Source organism: Catharus ustulatus, chromosome 25 (assembly GCF_009819885.2).
Source record: "Catharus ustulatus isolate bCatUst1 chromosome 25, bCatUst1.pri.v2, whole genome shotgun sequence".
Classification (NCBI taxonomy): Eukaryota; Metazoa; Chordata; class Aves; order Passeriformes; family Turdidae; genus Catharus; species Catharus ustulatus.
The window spans coordinates 4,571,095-4,594,269 of NC_046245.1; the positions used below are offsets into that span (position 1 = coordinate 4,571,095).

Sequence of the window (23,175 nt, forward strand, 5' to 3'; positions counted from 1 at the left end):
AAAAATGAGTTTCTTCTTTCTGCCAGTGCTAATTTGGGACAACACTACCCCATCATCTCTTCAGAACACAACCATTGTAGGTCTCAGGTACACCTGGGAGCCAAGAAATTGCTTTGCTGGCTGCTGGGTTAAACTGGTTTCTAAGGCTCAGCCTGAGACTCTCATGGATTTGCTGCCACTGCCATTCCCCAGCTGAGCCTGTCTTAGGAGCAAGCAGCAGATCAGGGCCCTGTTTCCTGTTCTGCTTCTTGCAGAATGAAGTCTCAGGCCCTGTTTTTAATTAACATCCATTGCTAATCAGCTGTGACAGTGACACAGCCTGGCTCTTCTCTGGTGTGTGAGCTCATGTGTCCCTGCCAGCCTCAAGCTCAGCCTGGACATGGCTCAGTCAGCAGTGCCTGCTGTGCCCAGCTCTTACTGCAGTGCCACAGCTCACGGTTGGACGACTGGAAAAGAGAAATCCATGTAAAAGACAGCAAGATGTGTCAACTAAAGCAGAGACTTGGAGCAGCAGCACTACCCCAAGTCCTGAAGTGACAGAAAACTGATGGGAGTTTGAGTTTCCTTGGGGAATAAGAGATAAAAAGCAAATAATGGATAAAGGGTGGTATATCCCACACAGACATGTGCACTAGAATACACATATTTCCTGAAATCCCATTTTGTTCCACTGTGTTTCAGTGGAACAAGGACCCCATGACTTGTAAACCCCAAGGCCACTCAGACAATGTTGGAATGTGTAGTTTAAGTGAACTTCTCCCCATCATGTATGGAACAACTGCAGCAGGAATCTGAACTGCTGATCACCAGATCTGCAGCTATGGGGGTATAGTTAACAAAAAGCTGTTCTCTGCAACTGTGAATTATCTTGAGCAAGCCAAAAATTAAGAGATTCTGAGCCTTTGATGTAATTTATTTTTCTGGGGACAACCTTTCTCCCTTCTAGGCTGGTTCAAAAGGAGCATTCTCTTATGAATAAATATGACAAGTAGAAAAATTAAAACACAGAAACAAACTACGTAAACGCAAGCCCTGAGGTATTTCAAGCACACAGTGTAATTTTTATACCTGACATGCAATCTAAAGGTGCCAGTAAGAAACTTACTTCATTTCTGTAAAAATGTCCCATCTTTCTTTCCTGCCTTCTGCCCCAGGAAAGGGCGAGAGGTTGAGGTAAGAGCCCTGTGGAAGCTGTGATAGTCACAGAAGCAGAAAGTGAGGATATTAAAGTGCTGTGTGTCTTTTTCTGACCACTTTCACTCTTTGTTTGGCTTCCACAGGCCAGTTAGATTCTCCAGAGATCTGACAAAGGGGCTGCTTTTCTGGACCTAGGCTCCACTCCTGCACCACTCTGTAGCCACAGCGAGGCTTTTGGGACAAAGGGGCTGCTGAATGTGGATTTTAGTGGCCCCTTGAACCTACAGCTGAGTTTTTTTGGTGTATCTCAGCCTAGCTTGGGAAGCTTAAGCACACTTTGCACTGCAGCTGGTCCCAAATGACTGCCTGGTCTTGCCAGCTTCCCACCTCTTTCCCCCTCTTCCTTTAGCCTGGATCTCTTTGGATGTGTTTTCTCCCCCAGAACTTTCTGCATTTGTATGAAGGGTCCAGTCCTAAAAAAAATAAATACCCAGTCTCTGCATGACAGTGAAGCCAGTGGGTCTACTCACATATATTCAAGTTTGCTGGAGCAGGCCCTTAGGCATTAATTATTTTTTTAAAGTCCAATTTTATTAGTTCTACTCTGTTTGGGCTTTGGAAAATAAAGTCACAAAATGGATCATAGGTGTTGTTACAATGGCATTTGTCCCTCTGCTGATTCTTGGCAAACAGGGCCTGGCTGTGAGAGGGCTCTGTGTCCCTGTGGGATGTGCAATCCTGCAGGGGACACTCTGGGTGCACACACAGCGTGTTCCACCTGCAGATATTCACCCAGACAGGTACTGCACATCCAGGGACCTGCTCACATCCAGAGGTGTTTGTAAGGACAGAGATGCATGTGCTTACACAAAGTCTATGCATGTGTAAACTCTTAATTGCACATCTACAAACATTAAAAATCAAATTAGTTTTAGATGCACCTTTGCTTTTTTCATTAAAAAGGACATTTTAACCCCTTTTTGTTCACTTCAGTTTTACTGTAACTAATACAATTCACCTGATCACCTAATGGGATATTTTCCTCTCAGTATGTTAAAACACTGATTAAAATGCATTACAATTATTAAATTGGGTAGAAGAGCACTTCTTGTAAGCTTAGTCTGGAACTCCTGGCACAGTTGTACAGTGACAGTTTTAGATCATTTCTCTCATGTTACGGATCGTACAGCACAGAACCATGCTGAATATCATGCCAAAGATCTAGAAGAGAAGGGATGTGATTTAGGGATCCACTTACAAAACAATTGTAACACAATTTGCACATCAGACAATCTGAAGGTCCCTGTGGCAGAGCAGTGACTGCTTCTATCTACAAACCCCCAACATCAGACAATAAACATGGAAGAGGTTTCACTGATTTTATCGGCTCACTCTGATTTCTGTTCTTTGTACTGAATGTCCAGGCAAGCACAACTGCCCCAAATATTAATGTTATTAACACCAATTTAAAATTTAAGTCCCATAATAACTGTGACTGTTGGTATCCTGGTATTGCAGTGGAGCATTCTGAGTTTCAGAATGGTTCTAGATGGAATATAACACAGATTTGAGCAGAGGCTGATTGCAGAGCCCCTGGAGCTGGTGCTGAGCTCTCAATAGTTCCTGTGCTCCACAGCAAGACTGTGCATCAAATCTAAACCCCCACTCGTGTCAGGGAACTTGTTCCCTGCAGGGAATGATAAAAGCAGAGCACAGTGGTGCTGCCAGAGGCTCTGCTTTCCTGTCCCAGGTCAATTCTGCAAAGCAGGAGGCTGCACTGCTGAGGGTGGGAGATGAGCAGGGAAAGCACAGGGTTCATACCCCCTCCCCACAGATCCCCCCAAGCACAGGCACAGCCGAGCTCTCACAGCCCAGCAAGTGGCAGAAAGAAGCCCAGAAAAAGGTGCAGGTGCATTTCTGCTGCTGAAGAGCTTGTGGTCACTTCAGCACCTTGGCTGTGTCTGGGGAGGGGATCCAAGGGGAGATGATCCCCTGTGGTGTGTCCTTGATGTTACTGATCCCAGCCCTGCTCCCTGGCTGTATTCTCGAGTCCCTTCATGTTTCATACAAACCTCAGGATTGTTTAATATGCACACCAAGGGTTTCTATTACCTGCAGAAACCCTTCAGCTGCTTCTCAGAGTCCACATAAATCTGTGAACATCCTGCTCTTCCCAGCAGCTAAAGGAGTGTTTCTTTACTAATATTGTGGCTCCTCATGCTGCTGGTGTCTGAGTCTGAAAGAAATCATGGCACAGACGTGCTGGAAAAAGCTTTGTGCTAAAGCCTGGTGAGCCCCAGCCCGCTGGCCCTGCTGTGTCCTTGGGACAGGGTGACATCTATTGGTCACAGCTCTAGGAAGTACTCTCTATTCCTCATGAAAACTAACAAATGTATCCTAAAGGATTGAAAGCATCAGACTGCAGTTTTTTTGGAGTACATTAAATGCTGCTACAGCCTTTTGCTTTTCAGTTTGGTTCATTGCACTCTGCTCCCCTACTCTTATAACAAAAGAAGATTACCATTACTTTGGATCCTGTCTAAGGACACAAAATGAATTTGAAAAGCGCAGTCACACAGCTCTGCCTGCACTGATGGGGGCAATTCCCAGCAACAAGACACACTGAAAGCAATGGGAATTGAGGAATGTCACCAGACTCACTGCAAAATACCTTCCACAAAGCTTTGAGTAAGGGACAGGATACTGGGCTCAAGGAGAGACTGGAGAACATGGATTTACTCACTGTGATGCTAGCAATTGCAATTCCAACAATTCCAACTAAGCGCAGATGAGTATCAATTACATTCTGAATTTCAACCAGGCAGTTCTGTTAAAAACAAAATGAAAATATTGTTTTATGCCTAGACATCTCTATTTCAATCAATTCTATCAGCTGTTCTCGCTGAACAAAAGATAAACACAAAAATAAAAATATTAATGCAGTCACTGTCCTAATGCCTGCATCTAAACCTCAGGTTTTGCTGGATAATTTTCCCAGCATCTTCCCTTTTCTGGTGAGGCATCTGTACCTCTTGCCTGGAGAGGCTGACACATGCAAGTAATTTTCTTACACTCAGTTTTTTCCCTAAATTTAAACTCCTTTATGTAACAGGCCATGCTAAATCAGGAGGTTTGGTGCTGTATTTTGACAATGAACTCACAAGCAGATTCCACAAAAGACAGAAATTACAGAAATATTTTTCTTAACACCAGTGAAGTTTCTAGTCAGGAGGCTCCATGCACGACTAAAGCAAGCACTTGTCAAAATTCATCCTCCATGGGAAATGTGGCTCCTGTTGTGTTCCCTCCTTCTCCCTTTTCCTCTCAGGTGATGCAGTATTGTCTCAGCTACCATGGGGTGCCACAAACAGGTGTCACAACTGAGGGTAATGTGACCTCCAGTTAATTCTGCCTCCACTCTGCTCCACTCCATAAGGAATTTCATAATGGAATTTGCAAGGTAAAGAGGAACTTCTTCCTTTCTTTTACTACCAGAATGTCTCCAATTTTACTAAAGAACTGACATGACAAAGTGATTAAGAGAAGCAGGATGAGGACACTTGCCTTTGGCAGCTGGATGTTCTCTGGGCAGGGTAATCCCGGTTGTTGTTCCACATTGCCTTTACCACAGCACTGCAGCTGAATGAGAGAGAGAAGAAGGATCAAAGAGGGGGAAACCACAGGCTGCTTCTTACTGAAGATCAGTTCTCACTTTCATACTGAAAATGAGACAATAAATAACTTTAAAAAAAAAAAATCTGTACAAATCAAGTAATAACCTTAATCTCTATATTTAAACTGCTGCTTCTGGTAGAGTTCCAACTGCGTGGGACAAAATTCTCAAAAATTAGTTTCAATTGTCTGAGGCCACAGCAAACAGATGAATTTGTATTAACAACAATGTCCAAAAGGGATTTTTATTACAGTATTTCATAACAAAGCAAACAAGTGGATTTGGGAAAAGCAGATCCTTGGCTTACAAGAAAACAGGAGTTGTTAAAGGGAGAATGCAGAAAGTTCAAATATCACATCCAGAATTATGGGCAAAGCTACAGCAGAGAATGCTGGAATTTTATTTCTGACACAACATCGTGCTGGGTTTGGAGACAGTAATAAATCACAGTTTCAGAGGGTTTGTTTTTCCTGTTTGCCTATCTCCCACAAAATGTTTGGAATTCCTCTTTGGGTCAGAAATAAGAGCTATGGGAGAAGGACAAAAGGGTCTGAGGTTGTGAAATGTTTGTTCTAAAGAACGTGGGAATTGCTGTAAGGAGCAACAAAGCTTGGGCTTGCTCTCCATGGGAGGCAGTGGAAATCCAGGATGGACACAAACAGGATTAAAGAAGTCACAGGTTGTAACTCTGACTCAGACATTCACTTTTTGGGTGGCCTGAACTATGTCACACGTACTTTTGGTCTTTCACTGACTTGTTCAGCCATGCTCTGGGTCCTGGGACACATTTTCTCTGACAGATGCAGAGGGATGCAGACATTTCTCCCTCTCTCTGCATTTGTGAGTATTTATCTGTGGATTTCAGTATCCAGAAGGGCCATAACAGTAATTTCTTCTGCACACAAAGACCAGAAGCATCAGAAATTTCAAAGCCTGGCTAATTGCACTTTCAAATGTAGAGATCCAAAAACCAGAATTCTGACAGAGCCCTCAGGAAACTCTCAGGGTTGTGAGCTTCTGACTGGATTTTAAGCACATTCAGTTCTATTTTGCCATCCCTCAGAGGGAGGAATTCTGGATTCTAAGGGGCAGTGACACTGCAGGGAGGTTGAGGTGGAGTACTCACAGCCACGTGGTAGCGATAGATGGTACTGTTCATCTTCCCCACTGGGTTTTTCATGTAGTCCTCATAAGCATCTTCATAGATTTTCTGGGCTTCCTGTATTGCCTGCAGAAATCAGACCTTCTGAGTTGCAAATCAGTCCTACCCCTGATCCAAGACTTTCACCTTGTGTCCTCAACCTCCAGGGCAAAAAGCTGGGCCTGGTAAACAGGTGTGGTGACTCAAAAGCCAGGAGGGTTTGTGGCCTGCTGGCATTCAGAGGGTCAGAATGTTCACAGGCTCTGTTCTGTGCTTTGGTTGAACACTCTGAGTTGGACAAATGCTTAAATTTGTTTGCCCTTATCCCAGGCAATTCCCTCTTCTCATACAGTTCCCCTTGTTCCTTCAAGGCTGAACCACACCTCCACTTTTTCTCGAACAGAGGAGGCAAAAACTTCATTCTATTCCAATAATAACACAAGCTGTCATTGGCTCCAGATAAGATTGTCAGAGTCTTCCAAGAAAAAGTTTCCTGGAAAGTTTTCCTATGGAAGAGCCAGGTTAGTGGGCACTGGAATCCATAACTCCCCCATTATTACATCAGAGGCTGTTTGCTACTTACCACTTTCTTGCCTATGAAGGCAAAGACTCCAGCAGTGACCTCACCTGCAAATATCACCAACAGGCAAGCAAAGAACTGCAGAGGAAGGAGAGAATCCCACATGAGTGCAGCTTGTTCATGGGAGCTGCCAGCCCCTGGTCCTCCCCAGGCCTCAACAGCCCACCCCAAACCAGAGCTCCTGAGGACAGCAGCTGCCAAGGCAGAGTTCCTGTCACATTCAGACAAAGGGGAAATGGCAAAGATGTGGCTCAGAGGGAGCTTCAGGAAAATCAGAGGGTAATTCCAGGGAATACATCACAAGGGACAAGCAAGGGCACCTCTACATTATGGTGCTGAGTCCAGAGAAACTGGATTAGCCAATAAAAGGCCATGAGACCTTTCAGTGTTGGACTGTAATGATCCTTCCATTACTGACACCAAGCAATGAATGCTTTGGATGGCTTCCCTGCACAGCCCAGGCCCTGGAAACCTTTTACTCACTGTTCCAATTAAGCACTGGGACTCCCGTGCTGCTCCACAGCACCCGAAAAATCCAACTGCTGCCATGATGGCCCCTGCTCCCACCAGCACATAGAGCCCTGTGGAAATCAGAGCCAGGCAACAATTTCAGAAGGTTTCTCTCCCCAAAGCCTGCTACCTATTTCATCAGCCTCACCCATTTACAGTAGAACAAGCTCTCTGGCTCTCACAGAACTGGCTACACAGAAAAGGTTCTCTGACCACAGCAGGAGAGCAATGCTTTCTTGCTTTCTTCAGGATTCTTGGGGAATTAAACAAGACAATTTGAGATTAGCTCAGTTGATTAGAGCATGGTGCTAAAAACACCAACTTTGCAGGTTTGATTCCTGGGTGGGCCATTCACTTAAGAGCTGGACCTGATGATCCTTGTTGGTCTGTCCCTTCCAGCTGAGAATATTTTGTGGTAAGAATCTGTGACTTCCACCTTCCAAATTTGCTGTCCCAGAGACAGCTCAGTGCAGGAAGAACAAGCCCCATACCATCCAGAACCCCCTTACACCTCTGCAATAAGCAATGTAAGGCAAAAAAAAAAACCCTTGCTAGAGGGCTTATTTCTGGGAACCTGGGGCTGGAAATGTGCTGTACTGCTCTGCAGAGGGGACAGGAAAGGAACATGGGAGATGGCAGCACAGCCCCATACAGATCTGGGACCCCAGCTATAACCTGACACCTAGAAATAATCTTGTTCAATAGGTGTTGTGGTTTTGTTTTTATTTTTTCTGTATGGGCTTTATCTAGGACAAAAGGAAATGAGAGCACAGAGTTTTTATTTCCTCACTTGTGAATGCACATGTTTTGATCTGTGCTTAGGCAACACTTGGGTTCCTGTGGGGTCAGCTCCCACCAGACCACAACCACAGGGCTGTGCCTTGGCTCTGGCACCGTGCTGGTGGAATTCTGTGCAGGACATTCAGAAATCTGCTGTGCCAAGCCACTGCTGGGGAACAGAGCTCCATCTCCTTCTCCTCGTGTCCTTCTGGTGAGGCCAGTGGAGCTGCAGGCAGAGTGCACTAGAGGGCACAGTGAGCCTTGGGACTGCCCAAGCTCCACTGAGAGCCTTTAGTGCTCGGTTACCACTGTAAACATTATTATAAAATCCGGCCCAGGGTGAGCAGAGCTGCTGGAATTTGCTGTTAGCAGGCCTTGTGTAACCTGAACTAGAAAATCTTACAGATGTCAGTTTGCAATTGCTAGAAAAATGTAAAAGCAGTCAATGTTTGAGTGCACAGCTGCTCTGGTCACTGGTGCAGGCTGCTGGGGAAGGGAAACTCCTGCCTGCTGCCCATTCACTGCCACATCACCTCCAGTCTGTGTCTATCCCAGTTACTGGGATCCTTCTCCTCCCCTCCCTCCCTCCTTCTGCCCCAGCTCCTGCTGGGAGACACATTCTGCTAAATAGCAATAAAACAATTACAAGATGCCTTTGCCCTACTAATTGTAATACACTCAGTGCTGTTTGCTCTCTGTGTTGGTAGTCCTTATTGTGTGTTGTCTGGATTTTTAATACTCAGCCACCTGTGATTTAGCATTCTTCAGGCTGATACTTGTACACATGTTCACAGCACTGGTTTTTACTGATGCACAAAGATGTTTGTGGCTCAGGGGAGAAGGGTCAGCCAGCCCTGGTGGAAGATGAATTGGGAAAAAAAACAAAGCTCGCTCAGGTGCAAACCTGGTGCTCAACAGGCAAACACCAACACTGGGATCTCCATGGTAACAAATACAGCGTAATTACAAAGATGTTTCCTGGACGTTGTCACTCCCTGCTCTCTTCCCTGTACTTATCAGGCACTTAACAAAGATAAATTTGAGTAAAGAGACAGGAAAGGAGTCTTCCCATTTCTTTTTGTTATTTGCAGCTAGGAAATAAAAGCTCGGTGAGTCTCAGGGTGAGACCACTTTCAGGAATTCGGATTTGCATTTGTCAGAGAAGCAGCCTGAGCATTTCACTGGCATGACTCAGAGCTAAACCACTACCTCAATCAGAACTTCCCTTTTAAGGCGTGTTACAGGAAGAACTCACAGCACTCACTAAACAAAGCTGAGCCCCACAGCTCAGCCAGCCAGGAGTTAAAATCCACCTTCTTCCATCTTCTGCTCAGGAGAGCTCATCCCACTTCGTCCTTTCTCAGCCTGGAACTACCACTTGCTGATACACAGCTATTTCTAGATGGAAAATAATGTTGCCACTTAAAATTTCCACAAAAATAAAGATATTTTTACTTTTCTTCTATATATACACACATGTAATCTTTCACACAGGAATGAAAGTTGTGATTTTGGGGCTGTCTTGAGGCCAGGACTTGGCCTTGATGATCTTTGTGGATCCTTTCCAATTCTGAATATTCCATGAGACACATGAAGAGTAGCTTGAAAAAAAATTCAAAGGGGCAAAGTTACTTCTCAGCTTGCACTGAGAGGTTTCCCAGCACCCACACCCAGGGATGCTCACTGAAAGATGACTTGCAGGAAGGATGTCAGTTGGGAAATGTTCTAAACATCTTCATGAAAGACTTTTGCCTCTTGTAGCAAAACTGTATTACAAAAGCTGCAGAGGAGATCACCACACCCTGACTAAGGCCCTGCTCACTGCTGGAGATAAGACAGAGGGGCTCAGCTCAGCTCTGGGGACATCACAGGGGGAGGGACTCACCAAAGGGCAGGAGGAAGAGGTTTGGGGTGTGTGGTGAAAACCTCAGAGGCAGTGAATGCCCATCCTGTGCCCTGGAAAAGCAGAGTCATGGCCCATCAAAGCCCCCAAGGGATCCCCAGACCCTGCACTGGAGCACTGCACACCATGCAACAGCAAGTGAGAGGAATGAGGGATTTGTGTTTACAAAGATCTGGTAGATAAAACCAGCACTGAGAGATAAAACAATGGGAAGGATTCCACTGATTGAGGAATGGAAAAAAGATACTTGCCTTTACAAACAAACTGTAGGTTTGCTGATTGAAAGATGAGAGAAGTAATGAGGAAAAACCATGAATTCCATAAGAATTAAAAATTAAAAGGGAGGGTTATACATTAGAGGGGAATCTCGGGTATCAGACAAACTGGCAAGTCTGCACCTCTCAAGTACCTCAGCCCATGGGGAAAGAGAGAGGAGAATTAGGGCAAAAGGAGGCTGCATCCCCCAGAAACTGGAGAGACCCCAGGGGATGCCCCATGGCCTCTCCCTTTATTTGAATAAAGCAAAAAGGACTCCTCTGTCTCTTTTTTGGATATTAACCTCTGGTGTTTGTGGATTAATTTTCCTGACAAAAGGGACAGTAGCAAACCTGGCCCTCTCAGGAGGCACAGGGGTGTTCCCACCTGCCCAAACATTTATTAATCCACTGCATTCTGTACTTTGTGGCAGAGGACCCTCACCACCCAGAAGAGCATCAAGACATGGTTGGGACCCTTGGATGGGTGATGTTTCCACCTAACCCCTGTCACTCTCTCCCTGTCTGCCACCCTGCCTTTCCTTTTCTATTTCTTTCTTTTCTCTTTCCTTCTCTTTGCCTCTTTTATTATTACATAAAATATATCCATTTTTTGGCACCAACATCTAATCTTGTTTGGGTCTAATAATGTCTTCTGAACCTTTCTGGGTTTGATCTAATTTATTCACAAACTTAGTTTGCTTTGCTCTTCTGTGTTTAAACTTGTTTGTAACAATATCAAAGCTGGAGATGCAGAAATATCCTGGATGGTGTAAGTATGTAAGAAAAGGATCTGGTATTTCTTTTCCTAGAGGGCTGTACACAGCAATGTAGGCAGGATCACCTCAAATTCTTGATAAGAATAGGCCTGAATTTAAAGTGGAACTCTCTAGAGAGAAAAAAACCAAAGGGTGGAAATGTCTGGCACACAGCTCTTGGAATGCCAGCCTTACCTAAAGCCATGAGGCACTGAGAGCTGTCAGGGTCAGCAGTGCAAACCCAGACATTTGGTGGTTAATATTACACCTTTCCTTGCAATAATCCAGTGTCAGAGGTACCTCAGCTTCACTAAAACCCATCCCTTCCCAAAAGCAGGATGGAAAGCTTTAATCAGCTTCTATTCATCAGCACTTCCATTGTAAAATACAAAGCCTTGGCATGGCCTCCAACTTGGCATCTACAGCACAGCAGGGAAACAAAAAAAAAGTCAGTTTATAGCCACAAAATGGAACAGGTTTGAGAGCTACAAACTGACACATAAAGTTCACCACAAAACTCAACATGGCAAAAAGAAGTGTGTGAGTGAGGTCAGGTCAGGTAGAGAGCTTGTTTTGGTGAGTGGAAAATGATGAGAAGACTCCAGCTGCTGCTTTTTGTGCAGCAAAAGGAAAAAAAGTACAAGGTGGAAAGGAAGCAAAGGTTTGTGACCTTTGTGAAAATTTTCCTCTCACCTCTTGTTGCCTCTGTTCATTTCCTGCAGGTCTGCTCTTTGGTCTGTGTGTGCTCATGAAGAGGAGAGGTTTGGCACCTAAAGGGAGAGCAGGGAATGCAGAGAGCAGGAAAAATGGAGAGAAGGAAAAATAGAGAGAAGGAAAAATGGAGAGCAGGGAATGCAGAGAGCAGGAAAAATGGAGAGCAGGGAATGCAGAGAGAAGGAAAAATAGAGAGCAGGGAAAGTGGAGAGCAGGGGATGCAGAGAGCAGCAATGCTGCTGTGCCATCAAGGAGGACCACACTGGCCCCAGTGACAGAGCTCTGCCATCTGTGATTGCTCACACTTGGAGTATTTATTCCACCTGCATTTAGGACCCACAAACAGGTCACTCTCAGCCCCTGAATGCAAAGGGATGGAGAAGCACATTCCAAAGATTAAAATCCATGTGCAAATCTGACAGAATTGGTTGATTTAGGCAGACACAGCCAGTGCTCTGATTACTGAGGGGGTTCTGGAGGAAACTGGGGCTTCTTTATAACCACAAAAGAATAAAAACAACGTGTCACAGGACTGGGGATTTTTGGACAGAGCCTTTTCTCTCTCTCTCTCTCTCTCTTTTTTTTTTTTTTTTTTCTTTTTTTTTGAGAAAAGATAGAGGTTTTGGGGTGTGGTTTGTTTTGCTGTGCTGACACACCCCCACAGAGAGGTTTTTATAGATGTGAAGAGAGATGAAGGCTTCTCCTTTTAGCAGTGAGTCAAGTGACAGAACACCTGATAATAAATTGATTTCCCTTCTGGCTGTAACGTAGTGAGTGTAAGAGGGGAACTCCTTCTTCTGCCATTGTTTTATTCTACAAAGACAATTTTGGGAAGCCATAAAGCAGCAGCTTTTCTGTATATTTGATTTTTTGATTCATCCCATGGGGAAAATCATTCTTTCCTGAAAGGAAATTGTCAGATGGGGGTATTCCCTGTGAAAATTCCAACAGGAGGGATTCCCATTTTCTAGCAGACTCTGCTTTGCAGTTACAAGTGGAATTAAAATGTTATCTGGCAGTCTCAGAGCATCCTGTGGCTCCCAGTAGTGAAGAATGGCAAATCCACAACTCAGCAGATCTCAGTGCTCGTGGCACAGCTCTTCCCTAAGATCTCTGGATAAAAGGACACATCCCTCACTGGGCTGTGCTTGGAGATCTGCAAGTCTGGAAAAGCACCTTAAAAAGGATCAAGGGATTCTGTGTGTTATTTCTGAGTGAACAAAACCTCTGTGACCAGCAATGATACAGAATTCCATCTCTTTAGACCAGATAGAAGAGAAGGATGGAATTTGATAGCTACTGGCTGCAATATATTTTTATATATTATTTATATATATTGTATATCAACAGGGAGGGAAGGATCAGCCTGGGCTGGAAGAGGTCTAATTTCAGACTCTGGAAGAGAACCCATTCCCAGAGCTACTTTTGTTTGTTTGTTTGTTTGTTTTCCCCCAAGTCTTACTGAACGTTTGAGGCACAAATCCCTGCCTGGAGCCTACAGCAAAGAGCAGGAGCAGACAAACACACTCTGTCTCTGGCTGGCTTTATTTCACATGGGTTTCTTGTTTACCTGGCTGCTATGGGCACTTTCCATTTGAAATAATTCTCCTTTTTCTTTTTTTTTCCCTCTCTTTTGGGCTGAGTAAATAACACTGAACAAACCCCCAACTGTTCCTACTCCACGGAGAGAACAAGCAGCTCTGTTCTGGGGGTGAGGGACCCAGGGCAGCGAGGCAGAGCCCAGGACCCAGCCAGGGCCTTGAAGGGATTTTCCTGGGGTTCTGTGCTCCTTGCAGCCTGGGAGGGAAATCTCCTCCTCCACAGAAGGACTGAGGCTCTCCTGCCCTTAGGAGAGCACCAAGGAACCTCTAGCACAGACACACTCCTGGAAAATATGAGAAACACACGTAGGAGTTGGAAAAAAACATCCAGACAGGGACAGTTGTGTGTGTGGCACCAAACTCAGCTCCTGAAACAGGCTTGTTACTAGAAATTTCCATTGTACATTTATTTATAAAATGCATTTACGGAACTGGAGAAAAGCTGCAGAAACCTCTAAAGTGAATGAATTTCTGGAGAGCGGAACATACCCTTAATTTGAGCATAATGGATCTATCTGATCGAGTGTCTTGTGTGAATTCAGCAGAGATTTCGTGGTTAATCTTCCTGGAACCACAAAAGCATTACAGGCAGCAGCCAGTTTGGAGGCTTCTGCTGCTGCACAAATTCTGAATTTCAATTTAGAAGCAGCCTCACTGCAATGTAACATCCCAGTCAAGTTGCTCCCTTTCCCACAGAACACCAGCCCATGTTACACATCTTGCTCAGGAGCATCCCAGAGCCCTAAATAATGACCCAGACTCACTCAGTGTGTTCCCAAAGCTGTTCCCAAAGGCTCTGCCAGTGTCTGTCACCCCACAGACTGCTCTGAGCTCAGGGGTCACTGACACACCTGTGCCAGCTGCAGCTGCCCTACCCTGGCTGAGCCTCACAGACCCCTGTGGCAATGGATTCTACAGTTTATTTATGTGAATAGTGTGGGGAAACTTCCTCACGTGGGAGCTGCTCAGAGTGCACACTGTGGTCAGAAAAACCATATGGTCAAATGTCTTGGTGCTTTTTCTAGTTTTGCTGCATCCACAGAGCGTTCAGGACACTGAGTGCACTGGAAATGTACACAATGACATCAAGACTTTTCAATTGGATTCCCATTTCCTTTTTTCATAGCTCCTGGCATTTACATGCCTGCTTGACTGCACTAAGCAAAGCAGTTTGTTGTCAAGAGCAACTGATAGTGAGTCTAAGATCACGTTCATGTGGTTGTGGCTAATTTAAACTCTGTCAGTGCTTACAGTATCTGTTTCCACTTGCATCACTTTGTTGATACTGTATTTCTTTTGCCTTTGTAATACTCAGGCATTTGGTATTCTGAAATCCTCTCACGATTCTCTGCAATCCTCTCTAGATTAGGACACTCTGGATAATCCTCTGTGTGTATGAGCCGGCTCAATCCAAACCCTCCTGAAGATGTTTTTGAACTGGCACGGCCCAAAAAGGAGCCTGAGAGCTTTTTGGTTGGTGGTTTGTTTGGCTTTTTTCCCCTGGCAGACAAAACACCTTCCTCTTAATGGCTTCAAAGTGAACAGTCCAAATGTATTTACAGCTCTGTCAGACTGAAACACAGCACAGGACATTTCCCTTATGGGAGTTATAATGGGTTACACTGGTTTGCTTGTTATATAGAAACTGCTTCAGAGCATGTAGAAATCTTCTAAAGAGACTCTGTATGAAAAAGGAGCCTGAGCATCCCTGGAGTGCAGGGTGCTGCTCCAACAAGAGGAATCATGGAATGCTTTGGGTTAAAGATGATGTAGTTCCAGCCCCTGCCATGGGCAGGGACACCTTCCACTGTCCCAGGCTGCTCCAAGCTCTGTCCAACCTGGCCTGGGACACTTCAGGGATCCAGGAACAGCCACAGCTGCTCTGGGCACCCTGTGCCAGGCCCTGCCCACTCTCTAAGGTTAATACATTAATGTCCCCAGCCATGGCCTGGGGGCATCCAGGGATGGGAAGCACCTTGATGCCCTTTGGACCCGTGGCAGGTTTATCCCCAGTCACCTCTGCAGGTGGCTCTTTCCAGAGAGCTCCAAGTGTGGCTGTGGCCACTGAGAGCTCTGGGCTGGCCCTGGCAGCCTGAGCAGAACAGGGACTGCTGGAGCCTGGGTGCTCCCCGAGGGGCTCAGGGCTGCCAGGGCTCAGCAGGCACAGCAGTGCCACCAGGGTGGCTTCCAAAGGACACGGGGTGACTCTGAGTTTGGCTGCTGCTGTGGGGTGGGACTGGCTGGCTTTTACAGCTACAGCAGGGAGAGAAGGGTGGGAGGAGTCAGCCAGGAGGACAATTTAATGCACGAAAAAAGCATGAAGTGCATCATCATGCTTAAGGGATTAAAGAAAAAAAAACACCTCCTGAACCTCAGCATCTTGCAAATATACAGCAATCACCCTGAGGCAGATGGACAGATTGTTCCATTAGGCTAAATTAGCTCCTTTGGTCTGAATCACCTTTGTTCTTGCATTTATCCTGTCAGGGGCAACACTGACTCTTAGGAACTGATGCAAGGTTTGTGATCCAGAACTGAGACAGGACTTTAGAACAACTTCCATTTTGAGTAAGGTTTTCTCAGGGGGTGGTAGTGGTGGTGTCATATTTTTAAAGCCAATTTCCAGTGCATCAGCTTCCGTTTTCCACTCAGGGCCACTATCAGCCTTTTCTAAACCACTCTTCCTGAGTGGCAGAAAAAGACAGCTGCACCCAAGATGATAGGAAAAAAGACAATTTCATTGCTTAAGTCTTAAGTACAGACTAAAAGCCTCTTCAATACATGATGGCAGGATCATTTAATGCTCTTCTTGTGTTATTACATCTCTACACAGGGGTTGCTTTGCCAACAGCTCTCATTTTAAAGGCTGGTACAGTTTGAGAGGTGGTGGATTTAGAAGAGAAAATCCTGTTGACTAAGGGTATAGTGCTTGACTCCAAAATACATGAGTAGAACTTGAACAAAGTGAGGCACAGGAGCAGAGAACTGCAGTTCACATGGATGGAACTCCAGCCAACTCCTGTTTGTATGGGCATCCAGTGCTATGGAGAAAAACTACTAATATCCTTCAGCTCCAGACATGACTTCATATCCTAAGGCACGTTCCATCTAAGTGTACCTTTCAAAGCCAGCAGCATCACTCCTGCTCTCACTGACCCCATGAAAAAGCCACAAGCACCCTAAAACTTTTGTCCCCAGCTGTTTTGGCCCTGATGGATGCCTGGACCACAGATTGGATCATGGGACTGAAACAAAGAGAACAGAACAGAGCAGCAGGGTTGTGAGCTCTGGCTGCACAGGAGAAGCAACATTTCAGGGCTGAGAAAAAGCCACCCAGGCTGATTTGTTTGCATTCATCATGTTTTGTTACCATTCCTGAGGGGCTTTGCTGAGTACATACACTTCACTTTTATTGGTGCTGGCAGGGATGGGACCCTCTGCACTTCATTTCTGAGGAATACACAGTTTGTCCTGCTTGTTGCCCTTTGTCCACCAAAAGCAGAGATGGAAGAATGGGGGTCTGGAACTGATCCTTAAAATGTCCCCATGCCAGTTTTTGCTCCACAGGTGCTCTGCTTGCACTCAGCAGCTCTTGGTCTGTACTGTGCTCTAGTTATTCTTACAATTAAGAGCAGCACTACTACAAGGAATTAATTCAGCACCAATTAATTGTGAGACAGCTGACAATGCTGACACTGTGTGTTCCCACAATCATCTTCTTTCCTTCTGACTGTTGCAGACTTTCCTGCTCAGTAGAAAATTTCCCAGTCTTGGTATAGGAGTCTCTGTAAGGATGAGCAATATGAGGGAATTCCCTTAATTCTACAGATCTTTTCTCCAATTTATCAGTGCAGTGTCACAGACAACTCAGACCAGTTATGGACCTTTGCTGAAATTATCCTTTTTTCTTTCATTTTTTCTCTCTCAAGTGTAGCTAAGAGAACTATATGAACTATACCAGAGCTGAACTGCAGCTGAACAGGGAAGCCACAGTTTTGCTTCACCACTTGAAGCACAGGCACAAAAACTGTACTGTGAGATGGAGTAACATAAAAATATATCCCACTGCAGAGGGAACTCCAAAAGCTGGGGAGCTGCAGGGAGAGGATGTCCAATTTTAGGAGCCTGCTCCAGTGTAAGATATGTCTGGTAAAAGAGTTGGAGGAGACTGCGTGGGTCAGAGAGTTCCAATTCCAAACTTTTCTGTTGTAGGTTTTCACTGCAAACTGCAGTGGGGAATATGGATCACCAAACACAAAACCACAAGTGACAGAAAGCTAGGAACACATATGTGCTTGCCCACAGCACTGCTGCCTGTAAGCTGTTCTCCAACCAACAAAAACATCTCAGTGGCTGGAAAAGATGAACAGGCCTGGTTGCCAAGTCATGGCCTGAACTATTCCAGGGGCAGAAAAGACAGCTGGACTGCTGGTAAAGAACAGGGCTATTTAAGGAGACTCACTCTGGCCTAATGGAAAATGCAAGGATAGAATTATCAATTATTTTACACTAACCCAACATTTCAGATCCAGGAAAAAAACAATCACAAGGAAGCAGAAGAGAGAAGCTGGTTAGATTCAGCTGGCAGCTCAGTCCAGGTACAGAAAGAGCAGAATGTGCTGCCCTTTAGAAGAAAGAAAATTAACTGTTTTTCAGAAGATGGTAATTCTGGAGTGTTTCAGCCTACAAAGCAAACTCCAGATGCACCTGCACTGCTGTTCCAAGCACTGACACAAAGTTGATGCGATCACAGGGCCTTGGGTTATCACAAGGAGCCACAAAAGCCATCAGTGGAACAGAGATAAAGAAATTATTTTTGGATGTATAGCTATATGTCGATATTTCAAGTCATAATGCTGATCTGCTTTCTCTTTCAGCCCTCAGGGCAGCTGCTCCTGGTATGCTGCACAGTGTTCCATATTAAGAATTCCTATGCAAAAGCCTGGCTGCCACCCAGAAAGCATGTTAGAGAGCAAACACACAGAGCCAAATAAACAACAGCCTCAGAGACTGAGAAAGGCCCAATACACAACTGCCAAGGGGGACTCCGAGCTGAAATCTCCCAGAGAGGGCGAGCTCTTCAGCATGACCTTCAAACACAGCTTTGTCTGCTGCAAACCCCACTGTAACTGAACTTCTCAGTGTCCTTTTACCACAGCATTGGTCCCAGCCTGCTGCCAGCCTCAGCACGGCTGTGCCATCAGATGCTCAGGAGCCACAAGAGCATTTAGCAGGGTTTGTAATGAGGGAGGGACACAGCAGAAAACTCTTTGGTTTTCTTTCACAGGAATGCTCTGCTCAGTGCCTATCACAAAAAAAAGGCAAAACCTTTGCTTTAGAGTTCAGTCCAAAGTGCAAGTTTAGAAGAATTCTGAACATCTCTGTGCCCTGTTCCTCAGCACTTCCTCTCACAGTTACATATTTCAACAGGCAGCTCTATAAATATGAATGTGGCAGCCCCAGAGCTGAATTTCATGGTGTCTGATGAAACTTTTACAAGAACGTTCCCCAGGACTTCCCAAAATTCACAACTTTGAAAAATTTTGTAATTTCTATTCAGGGCAAAAGTAGACTACATCTCTTGGAGATTTAAATACATATGCACCAAGGAGTATCTTATTTACACCCTGTGTTCCAGGCTGTCCTGGAGCTGTGGTGCTTATTCACAGCACAGGATGTAGCACTTTCTGCCTTCCAACAAACTACCAGCACTTGATTTTGAAGGCCAGAACATCCTTCTGTCTTCTTTGCTCTCCTGGGACAAATATCAATGCATCAGGCAGGGAAGCATTCCAATCTACAGCATGGGGAATTCAGCAGGTATAAACTGGATCTGGAAATGAAGTTGGTGATCTAATATGCTGCTGTCATAGCAGCTCAGATGTAAGAGAAAAATAAATCATACTTCCTGGCTCTCTGTGTCAGTGGAGGTCCTGCAGGGTATTTTACAATAACCCTCAGGTCCCAAACAATGTTTTCATCTGAATGGTTTTATTCAGCCTCACAAAATCCCACAGAAACATTTCTGGACATAACATTGTCCCCATCTATTCCCATGGCTGCACAGCCAGGTCTGTGCCTCCAGCCTGGCTGCAGATGTTAAAGAAACCTGGGCCTGGGGCTGTGGTGGATCTGAACCAGCCTCCACGAGAGAATTGGGATATTTAAGGTAACTGCACAATCTTGCAGTGCTGGGTAACTGCTGCAGGACACCTCTGGTCATTTATCAAACTTCCAGTCCTTCCACCCTGTCAGAGTGGCTTGATGGCCAGGGCAGGACTAGGTATTCACTCCCACTTGGCATTTGTATATGGCAAAAATGTTTGCACCAATGGGATTTTATTGGGTCCATCTCCAGGACTGAAGTACTAAACAGGAGAAAATCCAGCTTTTCTGGTGTAAAGGTGTATTACAACTGCCAGTGAAAGAGAGCTGCAGTTGCTGGCAGTCCCAGACAGCTGCTATTTAAGGGTATCTATAGATACAAAACACAGGTGGCATTTCCCAAAAACCCAACTTGGAAATCGCAGGGAGAAAAAAGTTATCTTAAATGCTAAAATTAGATGTGACTAATCCCAGTTCCATGGCATGGGAATTAGCTGATTCCTGCCCAGGCTGGACAAACAGCCCCTGAGATGGCTGAACACCAGGTAGTTCCACTTTTCAGTTGTGAAAGGATTTGCTCTGACACTTTGGTCCCTCTGAGGCCTCCACAGGGAGAACTGCTAAGTGAAGTTTTGCTGCTGTCCTGGTTCTGGGAACATTCTGAAAGGACACATGTTTGGTTGGCTGACAGCTGCACAGAAAACTCTGCAGGGATATATTGGTGAGCCCCACAAGTCCCTGACCTGTCTCACCTTCTATTCTGAGAGTATTAGCACAATTCACTTAGGATATGTGGGGACTGGATCAAATCCAGAAGAAGAGATTAGTTAGGTATAAGGAAGCACAGAAAGGTCAAAAGCCATCACACACATGGCACACAGCACCAGAATATCCAGTTTTGTGGGGGCCAGGAATTGTTGACCTTCCTATAATGCATAAGGTGTGTCACCTGCCCCAGGATGCAAGCAAGGCTGGAGCTGCTGCCCTCCCAGCACCGTAACTTACCCATGAAGAAAAGTTCCGGGGACTTTTTGTCTGTAGCAAACTCTGCCATGGGCCCACCGAACCGCAGCCACAGCCCAAAGGCAATGACAGCCAGTCCTGCCAGCTGCAACACAAACAGAGCAGTCAGGGCTGCAGTGACAAACAGCTGGAGAGCATCACAGGGGTGTCCTGGCACCTTGTGCTCCCTTGAAATCCCACAGCTCAGAATTGCACTGTCAGGAAATTCATGCAGCACTTGCCAGGGTCTGATAACAACAAATTCCTATTACAGTGCAATTGTACTTCTCTCCTTCAGCTCTTCAGTGTAATGGTGCTTCTGAACTTAATAGTGACTCTCAAACCTTGTCAGTAATTTAATCATCAAAACTGGGCCTGAATTGTCAGGAGAAATGGAGTGGGGCAGGAGACCCCCACCAAAAGTAGGAGGGACAAGGGTTGTTACTGGATAGATATCTTGGATCACAGAAATTACAAACCAGTGATTGATGCTGTCAAGTGGAAGGAAAAATTCCCTTTAATGTGAACAAGACTAGGTCACAAAGAAGTGTCACAGCATGTTGTTTGAGGGGAAAGATTTACAGTCAAAGGTCTCAGCCTTACCACATGCCAGACAGATCATCAGCCTGCCAGGCAGTGCTGTGTGACCTGGCAGAGAGCTCCAGCATCCTGCAGGATCAGTGCTGTGTGCCCTGCCAGAGTGCTCCAGCATCCTGCAGGATCAGTGCTGTGTGCCCTGTCAGAGAGCTCCAGCATCCTGCAGGATCAGTGCTGTGTGCCCTGTCAGAGAGCTCCAGCATCCTGCAGGATCAGTGCTGTGTGCCCTGTCAGAGAGCTCCAGCATCCTGCAGGATCAGTGCTGTGTGCCCTGTCAGGGAGCTCCAGCATCCTGCAGGATCAGTGCTGTGTGTCCTGGCAGAGAGCTCCAGCATCCCGCAGGACCAGAGCTGTGTGTCCTGCCAGAGAACTCCAACATCCTGCAGGACCAGAGCTGTGTGTCCTGGCAGAGAGCTCCAGCATCCCTCAGGACCAGAGCTGTGTGCCCTGGCATCCTCAGGAGCATCCCTCAGGAGCAGGCACAGTGTCCTGCTGCTGTCCAGGCCCAGAGCCTCAGTCTGTGGTACCTGCACAATGTGGACAAGGCTCACAAACACCGGCTACTTCCCATGTGGGTGCCAGCCTGGCACAGTGCTCCCCTAACCTGTCCTGCATTCCCTGGCATTTGATCCATTGGCACAGCTCAACAAGCCAAGAGAGCAGGCAATTGTTCAGCTGGAGAGCTCGGGTCACGGCTTTCCTCACAGATGTGTCCTAGCAGAGGGTGAGGGTCCCCTGCCACCCTGTCACAGCATGGGGACCTCCCCGCTGGCAGCTTTGGGCTGCCAGGGCCTCTCCAGGCTGTGGAGTGCCCCTGGCAGTTCGGGATGAACGTTCCAGCCAGCTGAGCTGATTCCTTCCATCTCAAAAAGGCAGATAACAAAACACAGTACTTGTCACTTTTGAGAAACAAATAACACAAAGCTTTGTCCTTCTGCTGCCTTGCAGCTGCAGCTGGGCAGCATCACTCGGCCCCTCCAGCTCGAGCACAGCAGCACTGTGTCCCCGGAGCACGCAGCGCTGTCACCACGAGGGAACAGCCTTTGGTTTAACTGTGCTTCGAGCATAAAGGAGACAAAAGCCCAAAACTGCTTAGTCCAGAGAGGCAGAATAAGATGACTTTGTGACTTCTTCTAAAAAGACCCCAGTGAATCAGAAGGAAAGAAAAAGACATTTAAGAAGATAACATTGCTGATTGTTTTCTGGAAAGCTGAAGGGAGAACAGAGCATGAGGGAAAGTGAGAGAAGAGAAAGCTTGAATTCAGCTGCCTGGAACTGTGAGACTATTGAAAAGGTGCAATGAGGGGAGAATGGACACAGCATTCCCTAAATCTCTTGGGAGTGAGGCGAGGACTTTCTCTTAGGATGAACTTGGAGCAGCTGTTAGCTCCCTATTTGAAATGACATTAGCAAAAAGCACCGTGATGCTGTGAAATGTTCTGCTCGCTGCTCTGCACTGGGGGAACTTCTCCCAGCCTCCTCCTGCAGCCGCCTGGTTGCCGGGGAAATGATCGCTACTTTAAATGATCAGTTTAGACAGATGCTGTCTCTGCTCAGCAATGTCATCTTACACCGAGCGGTGCTTTCCCAGGCAGAGCTGTAACTCCTTAAGAGCGAGCAGAACCGGGAGCGCTGCCCGGAGGGAGCCGTGCCTGTGCCACCCGCCCGAACCCCGGAACCCCCGGTACCCCCGGCACCACCGGCACTCCACAGCAGCCCCAGTACCTCGGGAATCCCCGGAACCCCCGGCACTCCACGGCAGCCCCGGTATCCCCGGAACCCCCAGCACTCCACAGCAACCCCAGTACCCCCAGAACCGCCGGCACCGCCAGTACCCCCGGTATCCCCTGCATCCCCGGCACTCCACGACAGCCCCGGTATCCCCGGAACCCCCAGCACTCCACAGCAGCCCCACTACCCCGGGAATCCTCGGTACCCCCGGCACTCCACAGCACCCCAGTATACCCGGAACCCCTGGAACCCCTGGAACCCCCGGAACCCCCGGTACCCCCGCAGCCCGCTCCCGCAGCAGGTGCCCCTGCCCCGCCCGGCCCCGCTCCGCCCGGCGCGGCGCTCACCCAGAAGGTCAGGTTGAAGATGAAGAGCAGGATCTTGATGCAGCGCATCCCCCCATAGCCCACGCCCATGGCGGGCGCCGGCTCCGGCAGCAGCTCCCGAGGCGGCTGGGCCCGACTCCGGCGGGGCGGCCCCGGGGCAGGTGCGGGGCCGGGCGGGGCCGGCGCTGCCCGGGCGGATCCGCCGACCTGGGCCCGCCCCGGGGCGGACTTTGTGCCCGGCGCCGTGCTCGGGGGTTCCTGCGGCCGCACGGGCACCTCGGAGAAATCCCTCTCGGCGTCCCGTGTGTCTCGAAAAGACGCTCAGATCTTGCAGATGCTGCCCACAAAATTACAGGCAGGATC

The 23,175-nt window shown here is 46.9% G+C and overlaps 1 protein-coding gene across 1 annotated transcript; it reads right to left on the reverse strand.

The window, feature by feature from the left end:
- Window positions 1–252: 252 nt before the first annotated feature.
- Window positions 253–22,963, reverse strand: TSPAN2 (tetraspanin 2). Its single transcript, XM_033080112.1, has 8 exons — window positions 22,834–22,963; window positions 20,162–20,264; window positions 7,015–7,112; window positions 6,535–6,609; window positions 5,937–6,038; window positions 4,702–4,776; window positions 3,881–3,964; window positions 253–2,358 (listed from the first exon to the last, which is right to left on the reverse strand). The coding sequence occupies exons 1-8, from the start codon at window positions 22,900–22,902 to the stop codon at window positions 2,293–2,295; spliced, it is 672 nt and encodes a 223-aa protein (XP_032936003.1). The 5' UTR covers window positions 22,903–22,963; the 3' UTR covers window positions 253–2,292.
- Window positions 22,964–23,175: the final 212 nt, after the last annotated feature.

What these genes read in the sequence shown, in the direction of transcription:
- TSPAN2 (XM_033080112.1), bottom strand. Translation starts at nt 22,902, where the DNA reads ATGGGCGTGGGCTATGGGGGGATGCGCTGCATCAAGATCCTGCTCTTC. An exon ending in CCCAGTGCTTAATTGGAACA is followed by an intron (nt 6,610 to 7,014) that starts GTGAGTAAAAGG and finishes CTTCCTCTGCAG; the next exon opens with TTCTTTGCTTGCCTGTTGGT. An exon ending in TTGCAATTGCTAGCATCACA is followed by an intron (nt 2,359 to 3,880) that starts GTGAGTAAATCC and finishes CTTCTCTTCTAG; the next exon opens with ATCTTTGGCATGATATTCAG.